The 21,316-nt window shown below is 41.3% G+C and overlaps 3 protein-coding genes across 6 annotated transcripts in view; 1 reads left to right on the plus strand and 2 right to left on the minus strand.

Moving 5' to 3' along the window:
• Positions 1–21,316, minus strand: part of rps25 (ribosomal protein S25) — a 251,835-nt gene that overhangs the window by 24,141 nt on the left and 206,378 nt on the right. The gene's annotated exons all lie outside the window — the stretch shown is intronic.
• Positions 20–9,703, plus strand: b3gat1b (beta-1,3-glucuronyltransferase 1 (glucuronosyltransferase P) b). Of its 4 annotated transcripts, none has more exons than XM_017488899.3 (7): positions 20–1,036; positions 2,676–3,087; positions 3,530–3,585; positions 4,755–4,934; positions 5,342–5,838; positions 6,452–6,748; positions 7,709–9,703. In XM_017488899.3, the coding sequence occupies exons 4-7, from the start codon at positions 4,775–4,777 to the stop codon at positions 7,793–7,795; spliced, it is 1,041 nt and encodes a 346-aa protein (XP_017344388.1). In that variant the 5' UTR covers positions 20–1,036; positions 2,676–3,087; positions 3,530–3,585; positions 4,755–4,774; the 3' UTR covers positions 7,796–9,703. The 4 variants fall into 4 exon arrangements, with proteins under 4 accessions (XP_017344388.1, XP_017344392.1, XP_017344390.1 ...); XM_017488903.3 differs by having other exon boundaries at positions 2,978–3,087; XM_017488901.3 differs by lacking the exon at positions 20–1,036 and adding an exon at positions 1,058–2,209.
• LOC108276861 (beta-galactosidase-1-like protein 2) lies at positions 9,710–21,262 on the minus strand. The gene is made up of 19 exons (XM_017488895.3): positions 21,000–21,262; positions 19,992–20,177; positions 19,826–19,894; positions 18,057–18,152; positions 17,391–17,499; positions 17,214–17,306; positions 15,748–15,829; positions 15,584–15,648; positions 14,681–14,765; positions 14,307–14,444; positions 13,490–13,570; positions 12,935–13,041; positions 11,866–12,012; positions 11,700–11,771; positions 11,287–11,365; positions 11,040–11,127; positions 10,830–10,941; positions 10,525–10,641; positions 9,710–10,089 (listed from the first exon to the last, which is right to left on the minus strand). The coding sequence occupies exons 1-19, from the start codon at positions 21,089–21,091 to the stop codon at positions 10,006–10,008; spliced, it is 1,902 nt and encodes a 633-aa protein (XP_017344384.1). The 5' UTR covers positions 21,092–21,262; the 3' UTR covers positions 9,710–10,005.

The following is a 21,316-nucleotide window of genomic DNA, read 5'->3' on the forward strand; positions in this document are numbered from 1 at the left end:
CATGCAGATGTTCACGGTACTGCAGGGTTAAGCTTAAAATAGCATGTATTTCCAGTTGGCTCGTGCGTTTGAATTTGAACTCACAGGGTTTATTTTAGTCCTGCTCCACTTCTCTTCAGGGAACCTGGCATTAAAGGGGAAGTTCAAGGCGACAGTGGCTTAGTGCCACTAGTTAGGGAAGGGTAAAGACTGCCTATGGAAGTCCATGACCAGCCAAACCGATGACACACTCATGATTGTCATTGTCATTGAGTCACTTCCTTAATTTAATAGAAGAATCGTTTTGTTCACCGCAATCAGACTGCAAAATAGTTTTTCTATTTGTGTATATGTGGATAGCGATGAAACACACCTACATAGGTCTCAAGTCTTCTGAATCCATGTCGCACACATACACAGGCTTTGGTGTGTGTGTGTGTGTGTGTGTGTGAGGCAGTGTGTATTCTGAAAAAAAATTACCAATCTGCACATGTAGGTAGGTTAGGTCATAGGTTTCTTAAGCATCTTGCAAGACTGGCTCAGCTCTCATACAAGATGAAAAGGAGGAGAGAGTGTAGGTCTCTCTGCTCAAGGCTAAGGAGAAATATAGGAACAGCAATAGGACATATGTCTACCGAGAATCAACACCTCAGCCCCCTATTGATAGCATGTTCTTTGTGCTATTCGTGTGATGATCACGGGTCTATGTCTGGCGGAGTTTTCTTCTTTCTAGGAACTTAAGATGGTCTTTTCTAAGAACTTCATCCTTCCTAAGAACCACAGTGTTTCTAAAAAAAAAAAAAAAAAAAAAAAGAGATAAGAAGACTTTACACTTCAGTAGTTAAACAGGACAGAATACTGACACGAGATAAGGGAAATAAGTAATGTATCCAAATTTCCACAGCAGTGTGCATGCTCACTGAACGTGTCAGAGGGTGGTTCAGTTTAGAGGAACTGTGGAAGGAAGGAGCTAGTGAACTGATCTGGTTTTGCATCTTAAAGCAGCCGAATGGGAACGAGCAGAACTGGGGTAATTCACCTCGGAGGAGCCTCACAGGTAAATACTGTTATTTTCAATATTAATCTTACTGCTGGGATGGTTTTTAAACATGCCCTCTGACTCATCCGACTCTCTGCATGCAAGTTTCCTTGATAAATATTTTATATTTGTAGACGTTAAATACGTTTTGGGAAAACGAAACAATGTAGAGTAAGCTTCACTCAGATATGGACAGACACATCTATTTCTGGACTTAGAAAATGGATTTGGACGATAAACTAGTGCCTGGGGATCTTTTGAGTAGAATTGGGACACGACCACGTGGGTGTAAACATGCCAGCAATTTTTAACCAAAGAGCTCTCACATCAGTCACGGTTACATAAGCAGAGAAAGAGTGAGAGAGAGAGAGAGAGAGTGAGAGAGAGAGACAGAGACAGAGACAGAGAGACAGAGAGAGATACAGAGAGAAGGAAGAGAGAGAGGAGCAGTGACAGACAGAGAGAGAGAGACAGAGAGAAGGAAGAGAGAGAGGAGCAGTGACAGACACAGCGAGAGATAGAGAGAAGGAAGAGAGAGAGGAGCAGTGACAGACAGAGAGAGAGACAGGGAGATACAGAGAGAAGGAAGAAAGAGGAGCAGTGACAGATTGAGAGAGAGAGATACAGAGAGAAGGAAGAGAGAGAGAGCGACAGAGAGAGACAGAGAGAAGGAAGAGAGAGAGAGGAGCTGTGACAGACCGAGAGAGAGAGAGAGACAGAGAGAAGGAAGAGAGAGAGAGGAGCTGTGACAGACCGAGAGAGAGAGAGACAGAGAGAAGGAAGAGAGTGAAAGGAGCAGTGACAGACAGAGAGAGAGACAGAAAGAAGGAAAAGAGAGAGGAGCAGTGACAGACAGAGAGACAGGGAGATACAGAGAGAAGGAAGAGGGAGGAGCAGTGACAGATCGAGAGCAATAGAGAGAGCGATACAGAGAGAACGAAGAGAGAGAAGAGCAGTGACAGACCCAAAGAGAGCGACAGAGAGATGCCGAGAGAAGGAAGAGAGAGAGGAGCAGTGACGGACTGTTTTTAAATAGAATGAAATTCCTCTTTTTCACTCTAAAGGTCTTATTGCTTCTCAGCTGACTCATGAAGGAAGATGGAATAAAAGGTTAGCGTAGCACCCAAAGTACTGCAGGAGAAATAGGATGTTGAGATGAACACGGCAAGAAGATTGCGTGCAAAGATGGCGGTACTTATTTGATTGATCTGTATTTGGGGTCAGCTTGTGAAAATCCTTTAATCCTGTAGAAACTAATTTGTGTACTTATGTGAACCTCATTTTTTGTTGCTCCACTGTAATACTTGCCAGATGATACAAATTGGAGGAGTTCCACATCTTCATAGCACATGGCTTCTTTCTGATAGCAGCTTGCAATCTAATCTAAACAAATAAGTCTGAAATAGAGATATTAAGGGTTCTGGTTTGAACCAGTTTTACTCTCTTTTTTTTTTTTTCCTTGTGGTCATGGGCATTTGTGTTGTAATTAGCATATTTCAGAGATTTCAGGACACTTTGCACATGACCTCCATTTACAGTGAACACTCTCTGTGTAACTGTGTGTGTGTGTGTGTGTGTGTGTGTGTGTGTGTGTGTGTGTGTGTGTGTGTGTGTGTGTGTGTGGGACCTCCTGCATCTTCATTGCTGAAACGAATAGAGAAAGTACAGGCTGTATACCAGCGTAGTCCTTCACATCTTCCCCACCGAAGCCTTCATGAATATTCATAATACAGCGCTCATCCAGAACCCCCCGCTCTCTCCAAGCCACGTGATGTGAAAGACAAAAACGCACTCTCATATTTTCAAACACTTGACTGAGGAGATCTCGAGCCTGTTAGGCTGTATTTTCTTCTCTTTGTTCCGCTTTGCCAGTCTCCATCAGCGTCCACAATCGGTGCCTTTGTTGCTTGGATGAGAGGGGACATTCTTCCAGAGGGATGATTTTTCTCGTCTCCACAGGCTCTGGCACTGCACACGTCTGCCCCCGCACCGGCCTCAGTGCCAGGCTGGAGTCCCTCTCAAGCTGACAGACGCATACAAGCATTGCAGAGGGACAGGATGTAAACATGGTTCGTGAGTATGGCTGATTTTTTTTTCTTTCTTTCTTTTTCATTTACACGTTACTTACAGATAGATACAGATACAGAAATCATTACCGGAAATGATTTTCATTTGTTTGTCTTAAGTAAATGCTTTATCCTGGTCAGGGTTGCCAGGCAAGAATATACCCTTCATGGAATGTCCATCATAGGGCACCTCAGACACACACACACACACACACACACACACATTCGTACCTAGGGGAAGTCAAAATTGGAGTTCGGAGGAAACTGGAAAAACCCAGAGCGACCCCACACAGACAGGTCGACAACATCAAACACTTTGTATAAACAGGAAAAACAGGAACGTGAGCTCTGGAGCGAACTGGGAACCCCCTGGAGCTGTGAGGTGGCAATGCTACCCCCTATACTGTTCTACTGACCTGCTACTTCTTTGTGTTGCATGTTACAGATGTTTGATACATTGGAAATGCACAACTGCTTCCTCCAGCATGTCCTCCTGAACACGTGAGTTGTTCATATTCATATTGTTTTATTTATTTATTTTAATATCATTAAAGTTCCTTTTGTCATGTTATCATTCAGTAGGTCTGACTTAATTGGACATTGGACTGCTCTGTAAACTCAGACTTGAACTTGGATAACAACTTAAATGTGTCTCAAGTCTGCTTTGTCTTTCAGTGATTCCTGTGGCATAGGTTAGCGTGTTTAAGGGGCCGAGCAGTTCTTTTTTTCCACTAAAACGGAATGGCTTGAGAACCATTGTTCCTGAAGACAAAATAAAAAATTTTCAATTCTGCTGATTCCTTGGCTTAGTAAGAACAAATTTGCAATCTGGACTATTTAGCTAAATGATCCAAATTGTAAATGATTCCATTTGAGCAGAGAAAAACAAATGCTTGGCCCCCTAATAATACTTCTTACCTTTTGTCCTAGACACAAACTCTTTTATTCTCGCTGATATCCTTGGCTGAGTGAGAACAAATGTGCGATTTGCACCATTTATCTCCGCTCGCATCAATTTCAAGATCATTTGCATAATAATACATGAAACCTCCTTTTGCAAACTAGTCCTTGGATTTTTGGCCTTTCTTTATAAAACTGGTGTCAAGTTACTCAGCAGAGTCAACGCCTCAAGAGTTATCAAAAGGATTTTGAGATTTATAAATGACATGGGCCAATCAATTCTGGTGGGGCAGAGCTTAATTTACTTAAACAGCGGTAACTTGTGATTGCTTGAATAGATTCTTATGATACTTGGTCAACAATCTGAGGACGTCTGCAAAGTTTGGGGTGTGGACATCCACTGGTGGTGGAGTTAATTTCAAATAAGTGTTTCTCAAGAACCTTACGTCCGATTGAACTGAAATTTGGTTAGTGGATTTTTGATGTTGACTGAGCTACTATTAAGCAACCTATCAGTATGTTAATCTATAGTTATGTAAATGGCCACTTCGGGTTTGCTTTGGACCTCAGTTGGTGCTTGGACCCCACAGATTGCAGCTTACGGTTATACTGTATTTATAACGTATTGTTGTATGCAAAGGATTTTTGCATACAACAATAATAGCATTAATTAGTATTAACTACTGCAAGCTCACAGCTGGTTAATCTTTCAGAAATAGGCTAAGACAGCTAAGAAATTTACTGAAAGTTTTGTCTTTCTCTCCCTCTAGAATGACCATATGATGACTGTATGTCCCTCATCATTAGCTTATGGCATGGCGTAGAGCAGGACTTGGACATGCCGAGGCGACGAGACGTCCTTGCGCTAGTGCTAATTGTGCTGCCATGGACTTTACTCATCAGCATGTGGCATCAGGGTCCTGCCACGCCACAGCCCGTTGCACATAAGAGTAAATAAATATTTAAATCATTTCTCTCCAGATCGCTACGAGTTCTATAATGTTTCACAACATTAAATGTATCTATACATGGATAAAATCTACCACAGTTTTCATTGTTAAGCTAAAAAATTGTAATCATTGACAAATTGGTGTGGTATAAGAGGAATAAAACACTCTGAGAAAATCAAAGTAGTAACAGTAACTCCGCTTCATCACACAACCCCCTGATTGATTACTTTCCAATAACAACGCCCTCTTGTGTTTTATTCATAATTTTTAAAAAAATATCCTGGTATATCATGTACAGTAAGTAATAAACAGCACACCTATGATCATTGATTTTGTACTTTTGTCTCGCTTTGGTATTCCATTGCTGCTCATTTTTGATTCCGATTTATTTATTACTCCTCTCACAGATGGTAGGCATGAGGTCATCAGCATCAACGTACGAAGAAATCACCTCAAAGAAAAATGCATCACGGATAACAGCGTCCTCCGAGAACGTTCATTTGGGCGTCCTCCACCGTGGTCCGACCTGCTGCCCACCATCCACGTCATCACGCCTACCTACACCCGAGCCGTGCAGAAAGCCGAGCTCACGCGCCTATCCAACACGCTCCTGCATGTCCCTAACCTGCACTGGATTGTGGTGGAAGATTCTCCACGCAGGACGCCGCTCGTCTCCAGACTGCTGAGGAGCTCCATGATCAAATACACACACCTGAATGTGGAGACGCCACGCGTTCACCGGATGCGCAGGGAGGCGAGGGGTCGTCGCGTGCCACGTGGAACAGTGCAGAGGAACCTCGGCCTGCGCTGGCTCCGAGAAAACCTTGGCAACAAAGCCCGGCAACAGGGGGTTGTATATTTTGCTGACGACGACAACACGTACAGCCTGGAGCTGTTTGAGGAGGTGAGAAGAACAGAAATTTGTTAACGTCCTAAGCTTCAGGAGCTAGCTGGATGAAAAATGTTTTCTACAGAGTTGCTGATATCTGAAATTGAAATCGAACAGTGGAAGAGCGGCATCAACAATATTTCACCCCTCATGAAAAAGAGAACCTACTGGGCCTCAGCACTGTGGAGGAAAGAGACATAAGGCCTAATTTCTTGCAAATTTCCAATTAGCATCACCATTTATAGGTTTTGTGTTGAAGGCCATTTTACAGGTGTGCAACTTCATATTTACATCCCGGGGAAACAGTTCCTGGGGCCTTTTAAAAATATTTTGTTTTAAACAGTGACAATTTGTTTAAAATATTTAGGGGTGTCAATAATTTTTTTTAAAAACTTTTTTTTTGGTGGTGGTGGTGGTGGGGGGGGGGGGGGGGGGTGTGGCAGTTTAAACAATAGCTCTTATAAACTTAGAGGTTAAGAACAATTAAGGTATTTTTCCTGTTAATAATGTTTATTTTATCCAAAACATTCTGCAAATTTTTATGAAAAGGTGCCAATAATTCTGGAGGGTGAATGCATAATCTAAAGATGTGTTGTGTTTTTTTTCCCTCTCCCTCACCATACTTTAGATGCGTTCAACCCAGAAGGTCTCCGTCTGGCCCGTCGCCTTTGTAGGCGGCCTACGTTACGAGTCGCCTAAAATCAACAGCCTGGGGAAAGTGTACGGCTGGAGCACCGTCTTCGACCCTCACCGGCCATTTGCGATCGACATGGCAGGGTTCGCCATCAACCTCCAGCTCATCCTCAGTAAACCTCAGGCCTGTTTTAAGCTGAATGGCGTTAAAGGAGGATACCAGGAGAGCAGTTTGCTGGGGGAGCTGGTCACTCTCAGCGAGCTGGAGCCCAAGGCTGATAACTGCACAAAGGTGAACCCGTTAGCATCGTTTCTGTTCTGATTATGTAAAATGTGTCTAAAGTTTTGAGATGATATTTACTGCTACTACTATTACTATTACCACTACACCACGAACACTTGGTGTAATATTTGCAAAATGAAAGCTGTAAAAAGTGTCACTGGTTCTTAGGCTAATATATATACACCGATCAGCCAAAACACTGACAGGTGAAGTGAATAACGTTGATTATCTCGTTACAGTGGCGTCTGTCAAGGGGTGGGATATATTAGGTGGCAAGTGAACGAAGTTGATGTGTTGGAAGCAGGAAAAATGAGCAAGCGTAAGGATCTGAGTGACTGTGACGAGGGAAAAATTGTCATGGCTAGACGACTGGGTCAGAGCATGTCCAAAATGGCAGGTCTTGTGGGGTGTTCCCGGTATGCATTGGTCAGTACCTACCAAAAGTGGTCCAAGGAAGGATAACCGGTGAACCGGCGACAGGGTCATGGGTTCCCAAGTCTCACTGATGCGCATGGGGAGCAAAGGCTAGCCCGTCTGGTCCGATCCCACAGAAGAGCTACTGTACTGTAGCTCTTCTGGTCTTGTATTGTTATGGCTGATCGGGGATTTGCATGTGTGTATGTATGTGTGTGTATACAGCTATTACTATTATTAGTACTACGACCATCACCACTACTACTACTACTACTAATAATAATAATAATAACATAGAAACAATTACCCTATTATTAGTTAACAGTAATGGGGGGTCGAGTGGATGACACCACCTACCTCCACCATCTAATGACACCCTCCACCCCCCGCCCCTAAATTTCTCTCACGTACATATCTGCATAGAAAGTTCTTCTAATACAACTGGCCCTCGTGTGTTCATTTGTAATTGTTATCCTGTCTGCGAGATGTGAAAACCTGCTCTCCGTGCTTTCAGATTTTACGCTGACTTAAAAAGGTTTGAATGTGATTTTGCAGGTGCTGGTGTGGCACACCCGGACTGAAAGGCCTCTGCTGGTGAACGAAGGGAAAAAGGGCTTCACCGATTTCAACGTGGAGATATGAATAATATAGAGAGGTATTTAAATATCGACCGCTTAGCAGTTTATTCGCAACATCACAGCACATAACGTGGGAAGTTGCAGTAATGTTCTAAGATAAAAGTTGCACTGCACGGACTGGACATCGTACGAAGCCACGGAATAAACAGCTTATAATCACTACTGAACTTCCACTAAGCCTTTAGAAGCATTTTCCAGCCGCTGTTCTGTATCAGGACGGATCTCTGATTTCTCACACTGAGGATCAGCGGCTGAAGAAAAAGGCCGTTGTTCGGCGTGAGTCAGCTCTGAGCAATAGTTTCATTATCACAGCGATTGTGAACGTCATGTTTATCCAAGACACACTGAGCCATTCAGGTCTAAATGACACATACTTTTTTGTTTGGTGTTTTTTTTTTTTTTTTCTTTTCCAGAATGTCAAGAGTTATTTTGTTCTCAACACAGAACAGAAACTCATGGATAAAATGTCGGTGTTAAAAAAATGTTTGGAGTCGTAAGCGAACCCTTCACACAGGTTACGTACACTGCATGTGAAAAGATTGGGGACGCTTCACCTTTTCCACTTACAGCGGAATGAAAGTTTGCACACCCCTAGGACAAAATGAAATGTTTTTTGGTTTAGTTTCGTCAATTTTACTTCAGTGTTACAAGTATTGAAAATTGCACATTTAGATATAGATTCAGTGCAATATACGGTAGTGCAGACCCAGAGACACAAACCTCTCATGTGGGCGGGGCTTAACAGAGCTTTACTCTCATTGGCTAGTGAGATTAGGATCGACAGCTTTCTGGCCTGGAAGTAAAAACTTCAGTGTGGTGAATTTTAGAGAGCGTTCTGGATGCGGTTCTCGGTATAGTTATAGTGTTTATACTTTGGAGTGGAAATTACTTAGCGTATTAATTAGTCAGTATGTTACTTCGTAATTAATATGTGAGGAAGTCTCATATGACGGTTTTTTCGAGATGAGCTCCCAGGAACGGTACGGAGCGTCGTCATCATGATCAACTTCCTCCTCAGCTGGACACTCGAGCCGTCGATACAAATCTCACTAGGCAATGAGAGTAAATTGCTGTTAAGCCCCGCCCACATGAGAAGTTTGTGCCAGAATGGTGAACGTAAACTTGAACGTTAAATGAAAAAATTCATAATTACCAATGTAAATTATTATCTAAAAATTGTGTACAGGTGTGCAACCTCAAATTATAATTATTAACAAATTTTAAATTATTATAAATAGTGTAATATGAAAGGAGACGCTTATTAGACTCTTATTAGACTTTTTTTTTCTTCCTTTTTGTGGAATTGAGTAAAAAAAATCGATGGATAAATCTCAGATTTGACATTTTCTTAAATTATTATTGTTTTTATTATTTAAAACTTTAAAAAAAAAAAAAGGTGCAACCCTCTACTTCTCATCACTGCCATATGACAATATAGCATAGTCCTGGATTAAAAAAAACATCACCATTAAAATATAGTTAGATATAGACACATGACTTTGAAATTCTTTTTTGATGAATGACGAAAGCTGTATTTTCCTGTTCAGGTTTTTGTCAAGGTTTTCATGTGTAACACCTGAAGACTTCAAGGAAAACATTTCAAAAAGCTACAGGTTTTGCAGGAGTCCCCTGACTTTTAGACATGGCGGCGTGTCATTATTTGTTTCCTTTATGGCATGAATAAAGAACCGATATTCTCCTAGACACTAACGGCACACTGTAGTAGCAAAAACAACGACTTCCTCAATCACTGCTTGTTTAAAAGCCATGTGTTAATTCTACGATTTCTATTCATCGTGCCTTCCTCATGTTCTAATGTCTTTATTTTTGATCATGTCTCTCTGTATCAGCTTAGTTCATTTTAGTTAAGACAGATAAGAGGAAACAGGCAATAAAAATGAACAATACCACACCGGGCGAGTTGTCAGAACTTTATTATCAAATCGCAAATATCAAAAGGTTAATAAACAGTTTATAAATATGTGTAAAATGAATGATGAATGTTTTGCACTAAGCTCTTTTTGTTCCCCCTTCAGTACAATTTTGTTGTTTCCACATCCTCAGTTTGAAGCTGGATGTTACTGGGATGATAAGCTCAGCTTTGAGCAGATATTTTTAGGGTGAAAACGTAGGTTTGGTGAAATAAATTAAGCACAGGAACATTGTCAGCATTTCATCTTTCGCCGGACCTGGATGAGTCCATCGTTTCTGTCACTATATGTCCACGGTCATTCCCAGATCAGGAGTGGTTTCAAACTGGAGTTTAAGATCAGATTCCTCTTCCTCAAATGCAGTGACCTGAAATAAACCAGAGAAACCTGTGAGACAAACACGACTTGAGTCCAATTCAGGTCAAAGGAACCCTTTTTTTTTTTTTTTATTATTTTTTACGACAGTAGAATAAAAACTCTTTATGTACTTGCCCTAGACATGAAATCTCGTTTTTATATTCCAGAGAGTATGTTCAGGTTAACAAGGTGAAATAACAGTTTGGTTTGTAAATCTGTAGTAAAAATTTGAAAAAGAGACCAAAAAAAAAACCCCCAAAGGCACCACAGCAGACAAATTTAAGTGCTTACCTAAAGAGAAAACGTACAGTAAAATGATCTCTTAAAGAGAAAACAGGTTCAGTAAAATTATCTTTTAAAAAGAAAACAGTTTTCAGTAAAATGTCCTCAACCAAAACAAAGGCACCTGGTAAAACATAATCAACAGCGAATTGTGATAACTGACGTGGTTGATTCCGCTGTTGAGGAAAGGCCCTGGGATGTAGAGCGCCTGCTGGGGGCCGACGTGCCAATAACGTCCGACGTTCTGACTGTTGATGAAGATCACGCCTTTGCTCCAGCTCTGTAATCACACAAATGATGTCTGCCTTATTTACAGAATTTACAGAACACATTTGCCTATCATGCCAGTGAGTATGATAGTGTCAGAAAGTATTTATTAAACTTGAACAATGGCGTGTAAAAGTTTACATACTCACACTGTATGCCTAAAAAAATAAGGGTATTTGAACTTCAACACGTGTCACTCACAGGCAGCTTAACGAACGTGTCACTCGGATATCCGTCCACAAACAGTCTTCCCTGCAGAAACGCCGGAAAGCTCGGCTTCTGAGGGAGAGACTTCCACGGAGCGCTGTATAAACTAAACACAGCAGTTTGCCAAGCTTAAACAAACCTCTCGCACGATCTCATTTAACATGCACTGATTTGTACTCAGAATATGATCGCATTCTCATGCACCTGTCAATAAAGCCGCGTGTCATATCCAGGCTGTAAATTGTGAAGTCTCGAAGAGGCACGTTGTTCAGTAAAATGTCTCCGACAATCCCTGGAACAAAAACAAACGACCTTTCTAACGGTGTTATATACTATAGTGTAATAATAACTGTGGAAGCCATGTTATTAGGGGTAGGTAGTTATACTTTTTGGAACGGATGTTTCTCAGAAAACATCCTGAACTATCCTGGTACTTTATTTGGTCCAGTACCTTTGCGCTGATTGTCCATGGTATGGCCAACATGCACTCTTCCGCAGTTTTCCACCAGAAAACTCAAAGTTCGCGCCTCCTACAAACACACACACACAATAAAATCTCAATAAAACGATAAAACGGCCATTCTCCAATCACAGTGCGGCTTCGATCAGACAGTGAATGCGTTTCAGTGTGACACGACTGCAACACACTGACCAAAGTCAAACGTAACGCAACAAGGAACTCCATCCATTTCTGACGCAAAAGTGAGCGCTTAACTCTTTAAAAAGGCAAAAAAAACAAAACAACCTGTTTTACGCTGAACAGATGGAGCGATGTAAGAGCATTGCTTTTCAGTGTGGCACGTCGTCCTCATGTCACAAGTTTCGGTTCAGGCATACATTAGTAAATAATGAAATCTTCGATACCTTCCCATCAGAAACCGCTAACTCTGTATTCTTGTAGTCGAAAGTGCCGATGTAGCCTCTGTTCACAAACACCTGAAACGTCATACAACCAACAATCATGGGATATTAGTATGAGATGATAACACTGATTGTTATTTTATTTTTACTGAATCGGCACGGTTTTTACCAGTGCTCTGTCTCGGATGTTGTTTCCCGATTTTAAGAAGCCTCCGGTGGTGACGGAGGTCTCGTACAGCGTGTATCCATACGCTTGTCCGTTCCCTTTGTTTACGGGGAGATTCTCCATGTTAACAGGACTCCTGGATTTAAAAGGCTTCAAAAATAAAGAACATTATTATTACGTTTTATTATTATTATTATTATTAATAACTGACGAACCAAGAACTTGTGGTATGTGTTTTTGTCGTTTACTTTCAACTTTGTTTAGTTTAACTTACAACCCCAATTCCGAAAAAGTTGGGACGGTATGGAAAATGCTCATTGAAACAACGAGAAGTGATTTGTAAATGTACTTTGACTTTGTATTTAAACGAAAGAGCATATAAAGACGAGGTATTTGATGTTTTACCTAATCAACTGCATAGTTTTTTGAAGGTAAATGTATATTTTGAAATCGATGCGTGCGACACGTTTTTAAAAAATTGGGACGGGGTAATTTAGGACTAATAGCGGTGTGACGAGTTGAAATAAATAAGGGGTGTGAAACAGTGTGAGGCAATCGTCTAATCATAAGGACCTTTCAAAAAAAGGCCTAGGGGAACATTCCTCTTGCTAAACTTAACCAACTGGTATCTTCACTCAGCGTCCAAACACTTAATAAGAAAAGGCGATGTCGCAAAGCGGTAAACAGTCGACTGTGCCAACTATTTTGGAATGTATTGCAGTCATCAGATTTGAAATGAGTGTATATTTTCAAAAAGTTCACAAAGTAAAACATCAAATGTGTTAATAATGTGTTTTCAATATAGTACAGGCTGAACTGAATTGTCAAATAACTCTTTTTGCTTGTTTGTTTTTTTTCCATTAGCATTTTCCATACTGTCTCAACTTTTTCGGAATTGGGGTTGTATGTTTGAGAAGAAACAAATTTGTATTATCTTTAGGTAATACACTGGCCATACGATGAGCACAGGCCAGAATGTACCCGATAAAGGTTTAAATCCGGCCCACTAAAAGAAAGGTTCTGAGTCTCTGTTAATCCATTAGCGGGCAACAGAGAGCAATAAGCTTCACACCTCATTTGTGAAAGGCAGAGCGTCCCATAAAGACAAGTGTCTGTACATGATCGCTGCCTCGTAGTTTTCCTTCCAGTGCACAGCCGGTATCTCCGGCAGAGGTTCACCTGAAACACACCAACTCGCTGAAATCACTTTGTACTGAAACACACACAAGAAACACTGAAGTAAAGTAGACGAAAAGGAATAGTTTGGCCAAAATCTAAACGTACATAATGTCCTCCTAGCTCAAATGCATTCGATTAGCCAAGGCAAGTTTGCATCTTTAGCTTTGTACTGTGAAGCTATGAAGCTAATGTCACTAACAATTAATGTAAACCTATACCTTCCAGTTCAGCATTGTGGTTTCTGGCTATGATAAACTGTTGTTTCTATAATGCTGAACCGGAGGTCATTAGCTTCCATGACTTGTTAGCCTTCGGCAACCATCTGAGGCGAAAATCAGACGCTAGATATTTTTAGCAAGTCTGTTTTGGTGTAAGAGGAATACTGCGTACATTTTATTTTTGGCCAAAAACTGCTGCATTAAAAGCAAAACGAGATTGTGTCACACACTGTTGTATCGAACGAGGAGTTCTCTCAGCAGGTGGTACTTCGGTGTATATTCACCGGCCTCGGACAAAGGCGCGTCATAATCTAAAAGAATCGAATACAGAATGATAAAAAATATATATATATAGAGAGAGATCTCGATATACATTATAAGACTTTGCAGGACAATTCCTTAACACTGAAGATAAAATACACGTACGCATTTAATGGCTCAATCCTGCTCCCTGGTGGTGATCTTGAGTAGTGTATGTACAAAAATCTCACTATGAGAGACAATTTAACTACCATCAACCTTCAATTAAGCCCAGTTTGCTATATATATATATATATTTAATTTTTTTTTAGAAAACACACTCTCCGTTGAATCTTGTCAGGGATTCCCAAACTCTCTTAGCAAAAGACCCCAAATGGACATTTTCTAAGCAACAAGCCCTGACCACCATATGTTTTTATTTTCCAGATTTAAAGGCAAGACAGTCAGAGTTGCTCTACGTTGTCGAAGAACTAGTGGAGGACAGAGAAATTTGTCCATTTTTATTGCTTATGTGTGCTTATAAACTGTGTCAGGATAGCGAAAAAGTGGTGTGTTTGACTGTGACTTCCAGGAGATTTCTGATGTGAGTTTCTGACACCATGGGGTTGTGGGGGTCATGACACCAAGTCTGGAAACCCCTGGTCTATGGAGTGAACCTTTAGAACTTCTTTAACATTACTGTACATCACTCGCTGAAGTACCTTAGCTTGTACGTTGTTTACATCCTTGTATACAAAATAAAAAAGGACCTTTATCCTGACAGTGCAATACAAAAAGATGACAAACCATAGCTCGTGATTAGAGCCTTGTAAGAGGGGTTTGCCACAGCGCCGGTCATGAAGCCAAAGTTTGTTCCTCCGTGGAACATGTGCAGGTTGATGGACATGCCTCGTCGCAAAACCTCTCTAATCACTGCAAACATGTCTAACAGGGAAGAGACGCACTCAGACTCACTTACGTATAAGGTGTTTTATAATATATGTATCTAATAAAAAATCATTTAAAGGTAAAGACGTGTCGAAAACCGTAATATAACAACAACAACAAAAATACAGTATAATTAATTCATATAATATAATTACTTATATTGATTGTATTGCTGAGAACACAATTCTGAACATTTAAAAATCCTAAAAATAAATAAATAAATAAAAAGTTACCTTCTACAGGAAAGATGTGATGCAGATCTCCCCAGCCATCGAAGCATCCGGTCAAGTACTCCATAATTAAAACAGGGCTGTTCGGCTGTTAATCAGTTATACAATATGTAAGGATTAAAACCCTTGCGGTCGTGCTCTTAGAGGAAAATCATCAACGACGGGGTGGTGTGATGAAGCGGAGTTATTTAAAATAACGTCTCGAAATAACTCCTCTTTATACACCAACATTTATTTATTTATTCAATTATTTATGGAACTATAAATGGATTTTTAAAAATCCATTTGCAGTTGTTGTGGAACGTCATGAGACAAGATAGCTCCTGTTCTCACTTATGTTACAGCAGCTACAAACGGTCATTTATTAATAAATGTACATCTACGATAAGACGAGAAAACGCACCGCATCTGTCCTGAAGACTTTCACACGGCGGAAGATTTACAGCTTTTGTTCCAAAGTGCTGACACTGGAGACTCCTTCCATAAACGTTAAATAAACGTCTCCTTAGACATTACGTCATAGCGATGATCTTACGGTTGAAATAACGACACGTTTCTGCTTCACATCTGTTTTGATTATCCGAGCTGTTGTATAGAATTAATCAACAGCTTCTGACCAATCAGAATCGAGAATTCAACAGCGCTTTGTTGTGGGGCAAATCGCGGTATCGTTATTGGGGGTCTTTCAGGAGGAGGATGTCTGCTTTGGGTTACCGAACTGTCCACAATTATCTGGACAGATTTAAATGGGAAATATCACGGACGCTTTTTGTGGAAGGAAATCCAATACGTTCATGACCGTACTATTAAAGTAAATATAATAAGCTATGATCAAAGGGCAGTTAAAGCTTGACATTTAATATCCGGACAATCAGACGACACGATTAATCGGTTGAGTCTGATTACCTGCACAGAATCCAGATAATTGATGTCTTCGTAATTTAGTCTCCGCAGATTCAGAGTCCTGACGACTGAGACAACGGAAAAATCTGTTAACGTTAACTTGTGCACTGTTGAAAATACTGATTCTGGGATATCAGATTATGTCAGATGTCTTATCAGTGCTTTACCTCCGCTCACTCCTCCACTCTTTAAGCCTTCATGGCTGTCTGATGTGAGGAGAAGCTCACTGATACCTCTCGACTCGAGAGCCTGAAGAGAAAACAGCAAATAAAAGCAATTCCCCGCCCCGGTTTAACTAGTAATCAAACATTTGATTTCTCAGTAAAGATGTCAATAAAAGTGTACGGTCTTATATTTGTGTGCATGCAAGCGTACTTTGCTAATTAACACCACAATATTCCAGTCTGATTGTTCATATCAAGGTTGCACAGCATATCGAGCGCTGCTTGCTTTTGTCCCGTTTTCCATGTGCGTTTTTTTTTTCTTGATGTATTTGTGTTGCTTTTGGTCCCGTCTCCGCCCCCGTCATGGCACTGGCTTTGCTCCTCTATTGTTTGCGCCTGATCTGTGTTCGGCCCTTAATTCATTTGGTTATTTATGCCCTGTTGTTTCCATTTCTCTTTGCGAAGGCTTGCCAACCGTATCATGTATTTTTTCCTACCGTTATTTATTGTCTTTTCAAACTCAAATTGCCCATCTTTGATGTTATCCGCATGCGCTTTGACCCACGTTTTGGAGAGATTTCTGGATTTGCCCTAATACAAACACGCCACACAAAGTCCTAATTTTCCAGCTTTTGTGCTCAATCGCTAGCTTCAATCGAAATTAGGAACTTTGATCCAATAACTGAGTTTATAGCACCACCACTCAGGACCCTCAGGATCTTAATGCAGACACACTGATGAATGTTTATTTATTTATATTAGGGGCAAGGTCAGCAGGGGGCAGTGTAGATTAACCAATTAGCCTACAGGCTTGTTTTTAGAAAGTAGTAGAATACATAGAGGAAACGCTGCATTTAACACTGTATCCGGAGCTCAGGATTGAACCCTGGACATATAAGCCACACCCACAACATGCTACATCAAACCATCTCCTTTTCCTTATATCAAATTTCCCATGTCTTGCCGTCTCGTCGCAGCTTGTGTAACGTCACGACGATGCTCACTCGGACCTTGGATGGATGTCCCGATTTTCATTAATGCGTTCTTGAATAACAAACGATCGTTTGTATCTAGGTTGTGACTTCTGACGTGACAAAACGATGAAAAAAAACGGCGATACCGGAGACCTTTTCAAAACAATCCAGCAGCTGATTTGTTAGTAAAAACACCTTGAGCGGTAGAGAAGTCACTGCGATGTGTGAGATGACCAGAGCTTTGACTGTGGCTTTAACATGGAAGTTGAAACCTCGGAAGCCGATCTGATCGGGCAGAGTGTACAGCTGAAGAGGTGAGGGAGCTGGACAGACTAAAAGACTAAAGCGCCGCTGCATCGCTCTCTTTAGGATGAAATGAAGCGAGGGATGCCAATAAACGCCGATAATCAGATGTTAATTATAAAGGTTAATATACAAGTAGTAGGGCCCAAGCTGTCGAACCGGCAACCAAACTACTAATGCGCTTTCCCATACCTCTTTCAGAAACGCCATATATTTCCTGTCCGCTGCATACGACCCGTATTCGTGCTCCACTTGCACGGCGATGATAGGTCCGCCTTTCCTAAACTGCACAGCAAATCAGGACGGTTTTTTATTGCTTTCCTCGCGAAACATTTTTTAAATAGTACAAGTCATACGAAACTGACAAACCTGTAAAGGCACCATTTTGGGAACGAGCCTGTCCAAAAAAGCATCGACGGCCTGCGTGAAGCCAGCGTACGTCGTCCTCAGCTTCATTTTCCTGTCTCTTAACAGCCAGCTGTGAGTGGAGCAAAAGTGCATACAGTATCAGAACAGATCAGCCATAACATCACCAAAGACTAGTTTTGAAGATGATCATCTAAACCCTTACAAGGATATCCAGCCGTAAATATCTGACCCGCATCCTAACAGAACAATATTTGATAATATGTGTTCTTTCATTGAGATATCAGAGCTAGGCTGTGCTGTACAGTGCAATGAGTTTTGCATGTGTTTACGCGCTGCATTGCTAGTATGACTAAAATGACCAGAAAACAACTTTTCTACAAAAATGTAAATCATTCTGATGCTTTTACATCTCAGGATTTGCAAAACAGAAGTGCTGTATCATATATTGTGTTTTAGCACTCTGTCCTCCATGTTGTTTTTCTCACTTGCCTCCCAACTTGCGATCTGATTGGTCAGGAGTACTTGACGTCACGTGACGCTTTTAAGGAAAGCTCATTGAGAAGTGAGGACAAAATGCCTTGCAAAAGTAAAGAATGAAAAACATCCTACGGTGACACCGAGTACTATTTCTCACTACAGCACTGGTGCTGAAATCAGGAGTCTCACCTGGGCAATCCCCCGAGGTCCAGCTCTGAGGAGATGTACGGACCCGGGTGAAGGATGACCCAGAGACCAACCTCAGCCGCCTGGAGCAGAAACGTCCTGCGGAATCAAGGCAGATCTTACATTGTGAAACCCTATTCGTTAGTGTTAACGGTGGATAAATGAAACGTATTCAGAGATAACGCCAACATCAACGGGTGTCACGTTTTTTAAGCTTTAGGCTCGAACACACGGCCTGTCGTCATGGCGACGCTGCAGCGGTTTAATTAGAGCGTGCTGATGTAATCGCTGTAGCGTTAACGACTCCTAAGCCAGCGGGTTAATCTCCCTCCTGACTGAAGCTGTCAGGGGAACGGCCGTGCAAATCATCCGCGTCTTGTGTGTGTTAAGAGATGCTTAGCACAAACGTTACGCGTTAGAATCCTTAAGCACATGTACGTGTTAAGCTCACGCTCTAACAAACACAACTGGGTTTTGGAGTCTGGAAGGTTTCCTTCTTCTGAGACAGAAGGTTGATTACCTGTGTACAGTATGTAAAATTCACGGTATGGTAATCAGACAACCTCGTATTAGGTTACGGTTCTGTGCAAAAGTTTGCATCCCCTCAGCACAAAATGTGTCTCTGTGTGTGATAGGTTTCACACACTTGTTCCAAGATGTTAATGGTTTCCAGACTGTGATACATATTTGTAAGTGATAAAACGCTCCATGTCCTGCTGTTATAGTAAAATGATCAATGACGGTGTAGTGTGCTGAAGCAGAGTTAATGAATTCTTTTACTATAACAGCATGCCCCGAAGAGTTTTATTACTCTTGCACCACAGCAATTTGCCAATGCTTGCTTTTTTTTTATTTCCATTTATTAAAGCACAACATGTTGTACTTTTTTTTATCCATGTAATGTTCTGGAACGATTTGCCTTATTGTTTAGATCAGTGGTTTTCAAAGTGAGGGCCGTGGCGCGGCGCCCCCTGGCGCCCCCTGGCGGCCCCCAAGGGGGCCTCAACAATTTGGTGTGCCCATCCCTCCTACTAGTATGCTTTCTCTTTCTCACTCTCTCTCACACACACACACACACACACACACACACACACACACACAATCAATTCCTAATGTAATGTAATGTAAAGATATAAGATGTAATTATTAATAAAAAAAAAGGGGGGATATATTCAGAAGTTTGTATTTTTAATGTGTTTTAAGGACATCTTGCAAAAGGGGGGCCTCGGTCAAATGTTAATGCCATTTGGGGGGACCTTGCCCTGAAAAAGTTTGGGAACCTCTGGTTTAGATGGTTGTCTTGTTTGTGTGTGTGTGTGTGTGGGTGGGTGGGTGAATATCATTCTTTGTAACATAAGACATTCCGAAAGCCCATTTATACTCAACCCTTGCATACATACAGTGCTTTGCATAGTTATTTGCCCCCTGTGATGTGTGTGTGTGTGTGTGTGTGTTGATATGTTATTTGGTTATCAAATCAGTGTAGGAGCAGTGCATTGTCCACCTGGTATATTTGTTCTGTAAAACTGTATTTTATTTTAAACTGCATATTTTAAATACAGTACGGCGGATGTGATGAGCCACACCTGTGTGATGTCATGTCATGATCTATACTTGCATATACAGTATATATATTAGATTATATTATATGTAGAGAATAAAACTGTCAACAGTGTGCTCACTGGTGTAACCTCACACCTGTTGCGTCAGGACATTTTCCTACATGCAGATACTGTTCAAAAACAAACGGATGAGGGTGGAAATGTTCTTACTCCAAATCCAGACCTGCGTTGAACTGGAAACTCCCTCGTTCGGGCTCGTGCAGGTTCCACGGCACGTATCTGAAACACAGCCACGGATCAGATTACCGACACCGTCCCCATGCCTGAGTTTCTTTTAAAAAATGCCGTCACGGGCGCTAACGTGTTCCACACCTACGTGGTTAGAGTGTTGAGCCCGCAAGCCTTCATCTTCATCATGCGGTCCTTCCAGTAGGCCCGAGGGACACGGAAATAGTGAAGGGAACCCCCGAGGACACGGAACGGCTCGCCTCCCAGCGTGAACTGGGAAGAGTTGACCGTTAATCCCTGTTTCCTGCTGATCTTCATCTTCTCTGGTTGTCCACTAAAGCAAGAATGATATGATCAGTGGTAATACAAGAGTTAATCCAACGTGGTCTGACTCAGTCTCATCAGGGACTTGTCGGTACCCAGTGCTCCACTGTGTTTGTGCATGAGAACTGGTCTGTGAGTTCACAACCCCTTACAATGGTTAGGCTATTTGTTAACAAATAGTTCCGAGACTAAATGGTACTTCATCCTGTCACATTGGCATAAGTGTTCTATTTAGAACCCAACAATAGAGAGTTTCCTTTTTTAGAAAAAAAAAATCGCAAATCCTGGGTCAAATATACATCCATTAATCATCCAAAGAACCTGCGACGTGGTTGAATCAATGCAAGCTCAGATGGTAAGGCTTTGAGTTACAGCTCAGAAGGTTGTGGGTTCAAATCCCTGCACCACCAAAGTGCCACAATGGGGTCCTTAAGCAAGACCCTTATTTGCAGCTTGCATCAATGGTGAGTTGCTTTTTTTGGTGTGATTTGATCGTGCGTTATTTTATACTATGTATGACAAAGTTGCTCCCAGTAAATTACTGTAAAATTTACATCCATTTTTTTTTACAGTAAGAATAAGAATAAGAACAATAGTCCTATAGCCCCCAATATAGAACCATATAGAATATTTATAACAGCTTATAGTCACATGTCAGTGATATTATCATGTAATAACACATAAATGAACCAAAAAATTCAACATGGCAACAAATTCAACACAATTTAACCCATGCACATTAACAACTATATGTTCAACTTAATCTACAAAAAAATCCCCAGAAAACAGATTTCTTTTCCTCGTGCAAACGATTCTTTTTTTTTCTTCTCACCTGAAATGCCGGTAAATGATGATCCCGGTGATACTCAGGAACAGCAGCACACACCGGCGCCGGTGCGCGCTCCTGACGCTTACAACCACCATCGGGCACTTCTTTATACAGAGCAAATACTTTATAGGCTATTTGATTTACTTGTTTGTTTTTTGTAACGAAAAGATCATCTTCTAAATCCACGAAGAGCAAAAAAAAAACTAAACAGACATTACACTGCGCTTGTTTCTTAGAAACGAGGTGTATTTATTTATTATTTTTTTGCGCCGCCCAGGTAACGCGCGTTGCGCGAGAACTCTGCGCGTGAACGTGAGCCT

This window comes from Ictalurus punctatus, chromosome 16 (genome assembly GCF_001660625.3).
Source record: "Ictalurus punctatus breed USDA103 chromosome 16, Coco_2.0, whole genome shotgun sequence".
Lineage (NCBI taxonomy): Eukaryota > Metazoa > Chordata > Actinopteri > Siluriformes > Ictaluridae > Ictalurus > Ictalurus punctatus.

What these genes read in the sequence shown, in the direction of transcription:
- b3gat1b (XM_017488899.3), top strand. Translation starts at nt 4,775, where the DNA reads ATGTCCCTCATCATTAGCTTATGGCATGGCGTAGAGCAGGACTTGGAC. An exon ending in ACAGCCCGTTGCACATAAGA is followed by an intron (nt 4,935 to 5,341) that starts GTAAATAAATAT and finishes CTCCTCTCACAG; the next exon opens with ATGGTAGGCATGAGGTCATC. An exon ending in GCCTGGAGCTGTTTGAGGAG is followed by an intron (nt 5,839 to 6,451) that starts GTGAGAAGAACA and finishes ACCATACTTTAG; the next exon opens with ATGCGTTCAACCCAGAAGGT.
- LOC108276861 (XM_017488895.3), bottom strand. Translation starts at nt 21,091, where the DNA reads ATGGTGGTTGTAAGCGTCAGGAGCGCGCACCGGCGCCGGTGTGTGCTG. An exon ending in ACATCCGAGACAGAGCACTG is followed by an intron (nt 11,772 to 11,865) that starts GTAAAAACCGTG and finishes ATGACGTTTCAG; the next exon opens with GTGTTTGTGAACAGAGGCTA. An exon ending in CATGGACAATCAGCGCAAAG is followed by an intron (nt 11,128 to 11,286) that starts GTACTGGACCAA and finishes TTTTTGTTCCAG; the next exon opens with GGATTGTCGGAGACATTTTA.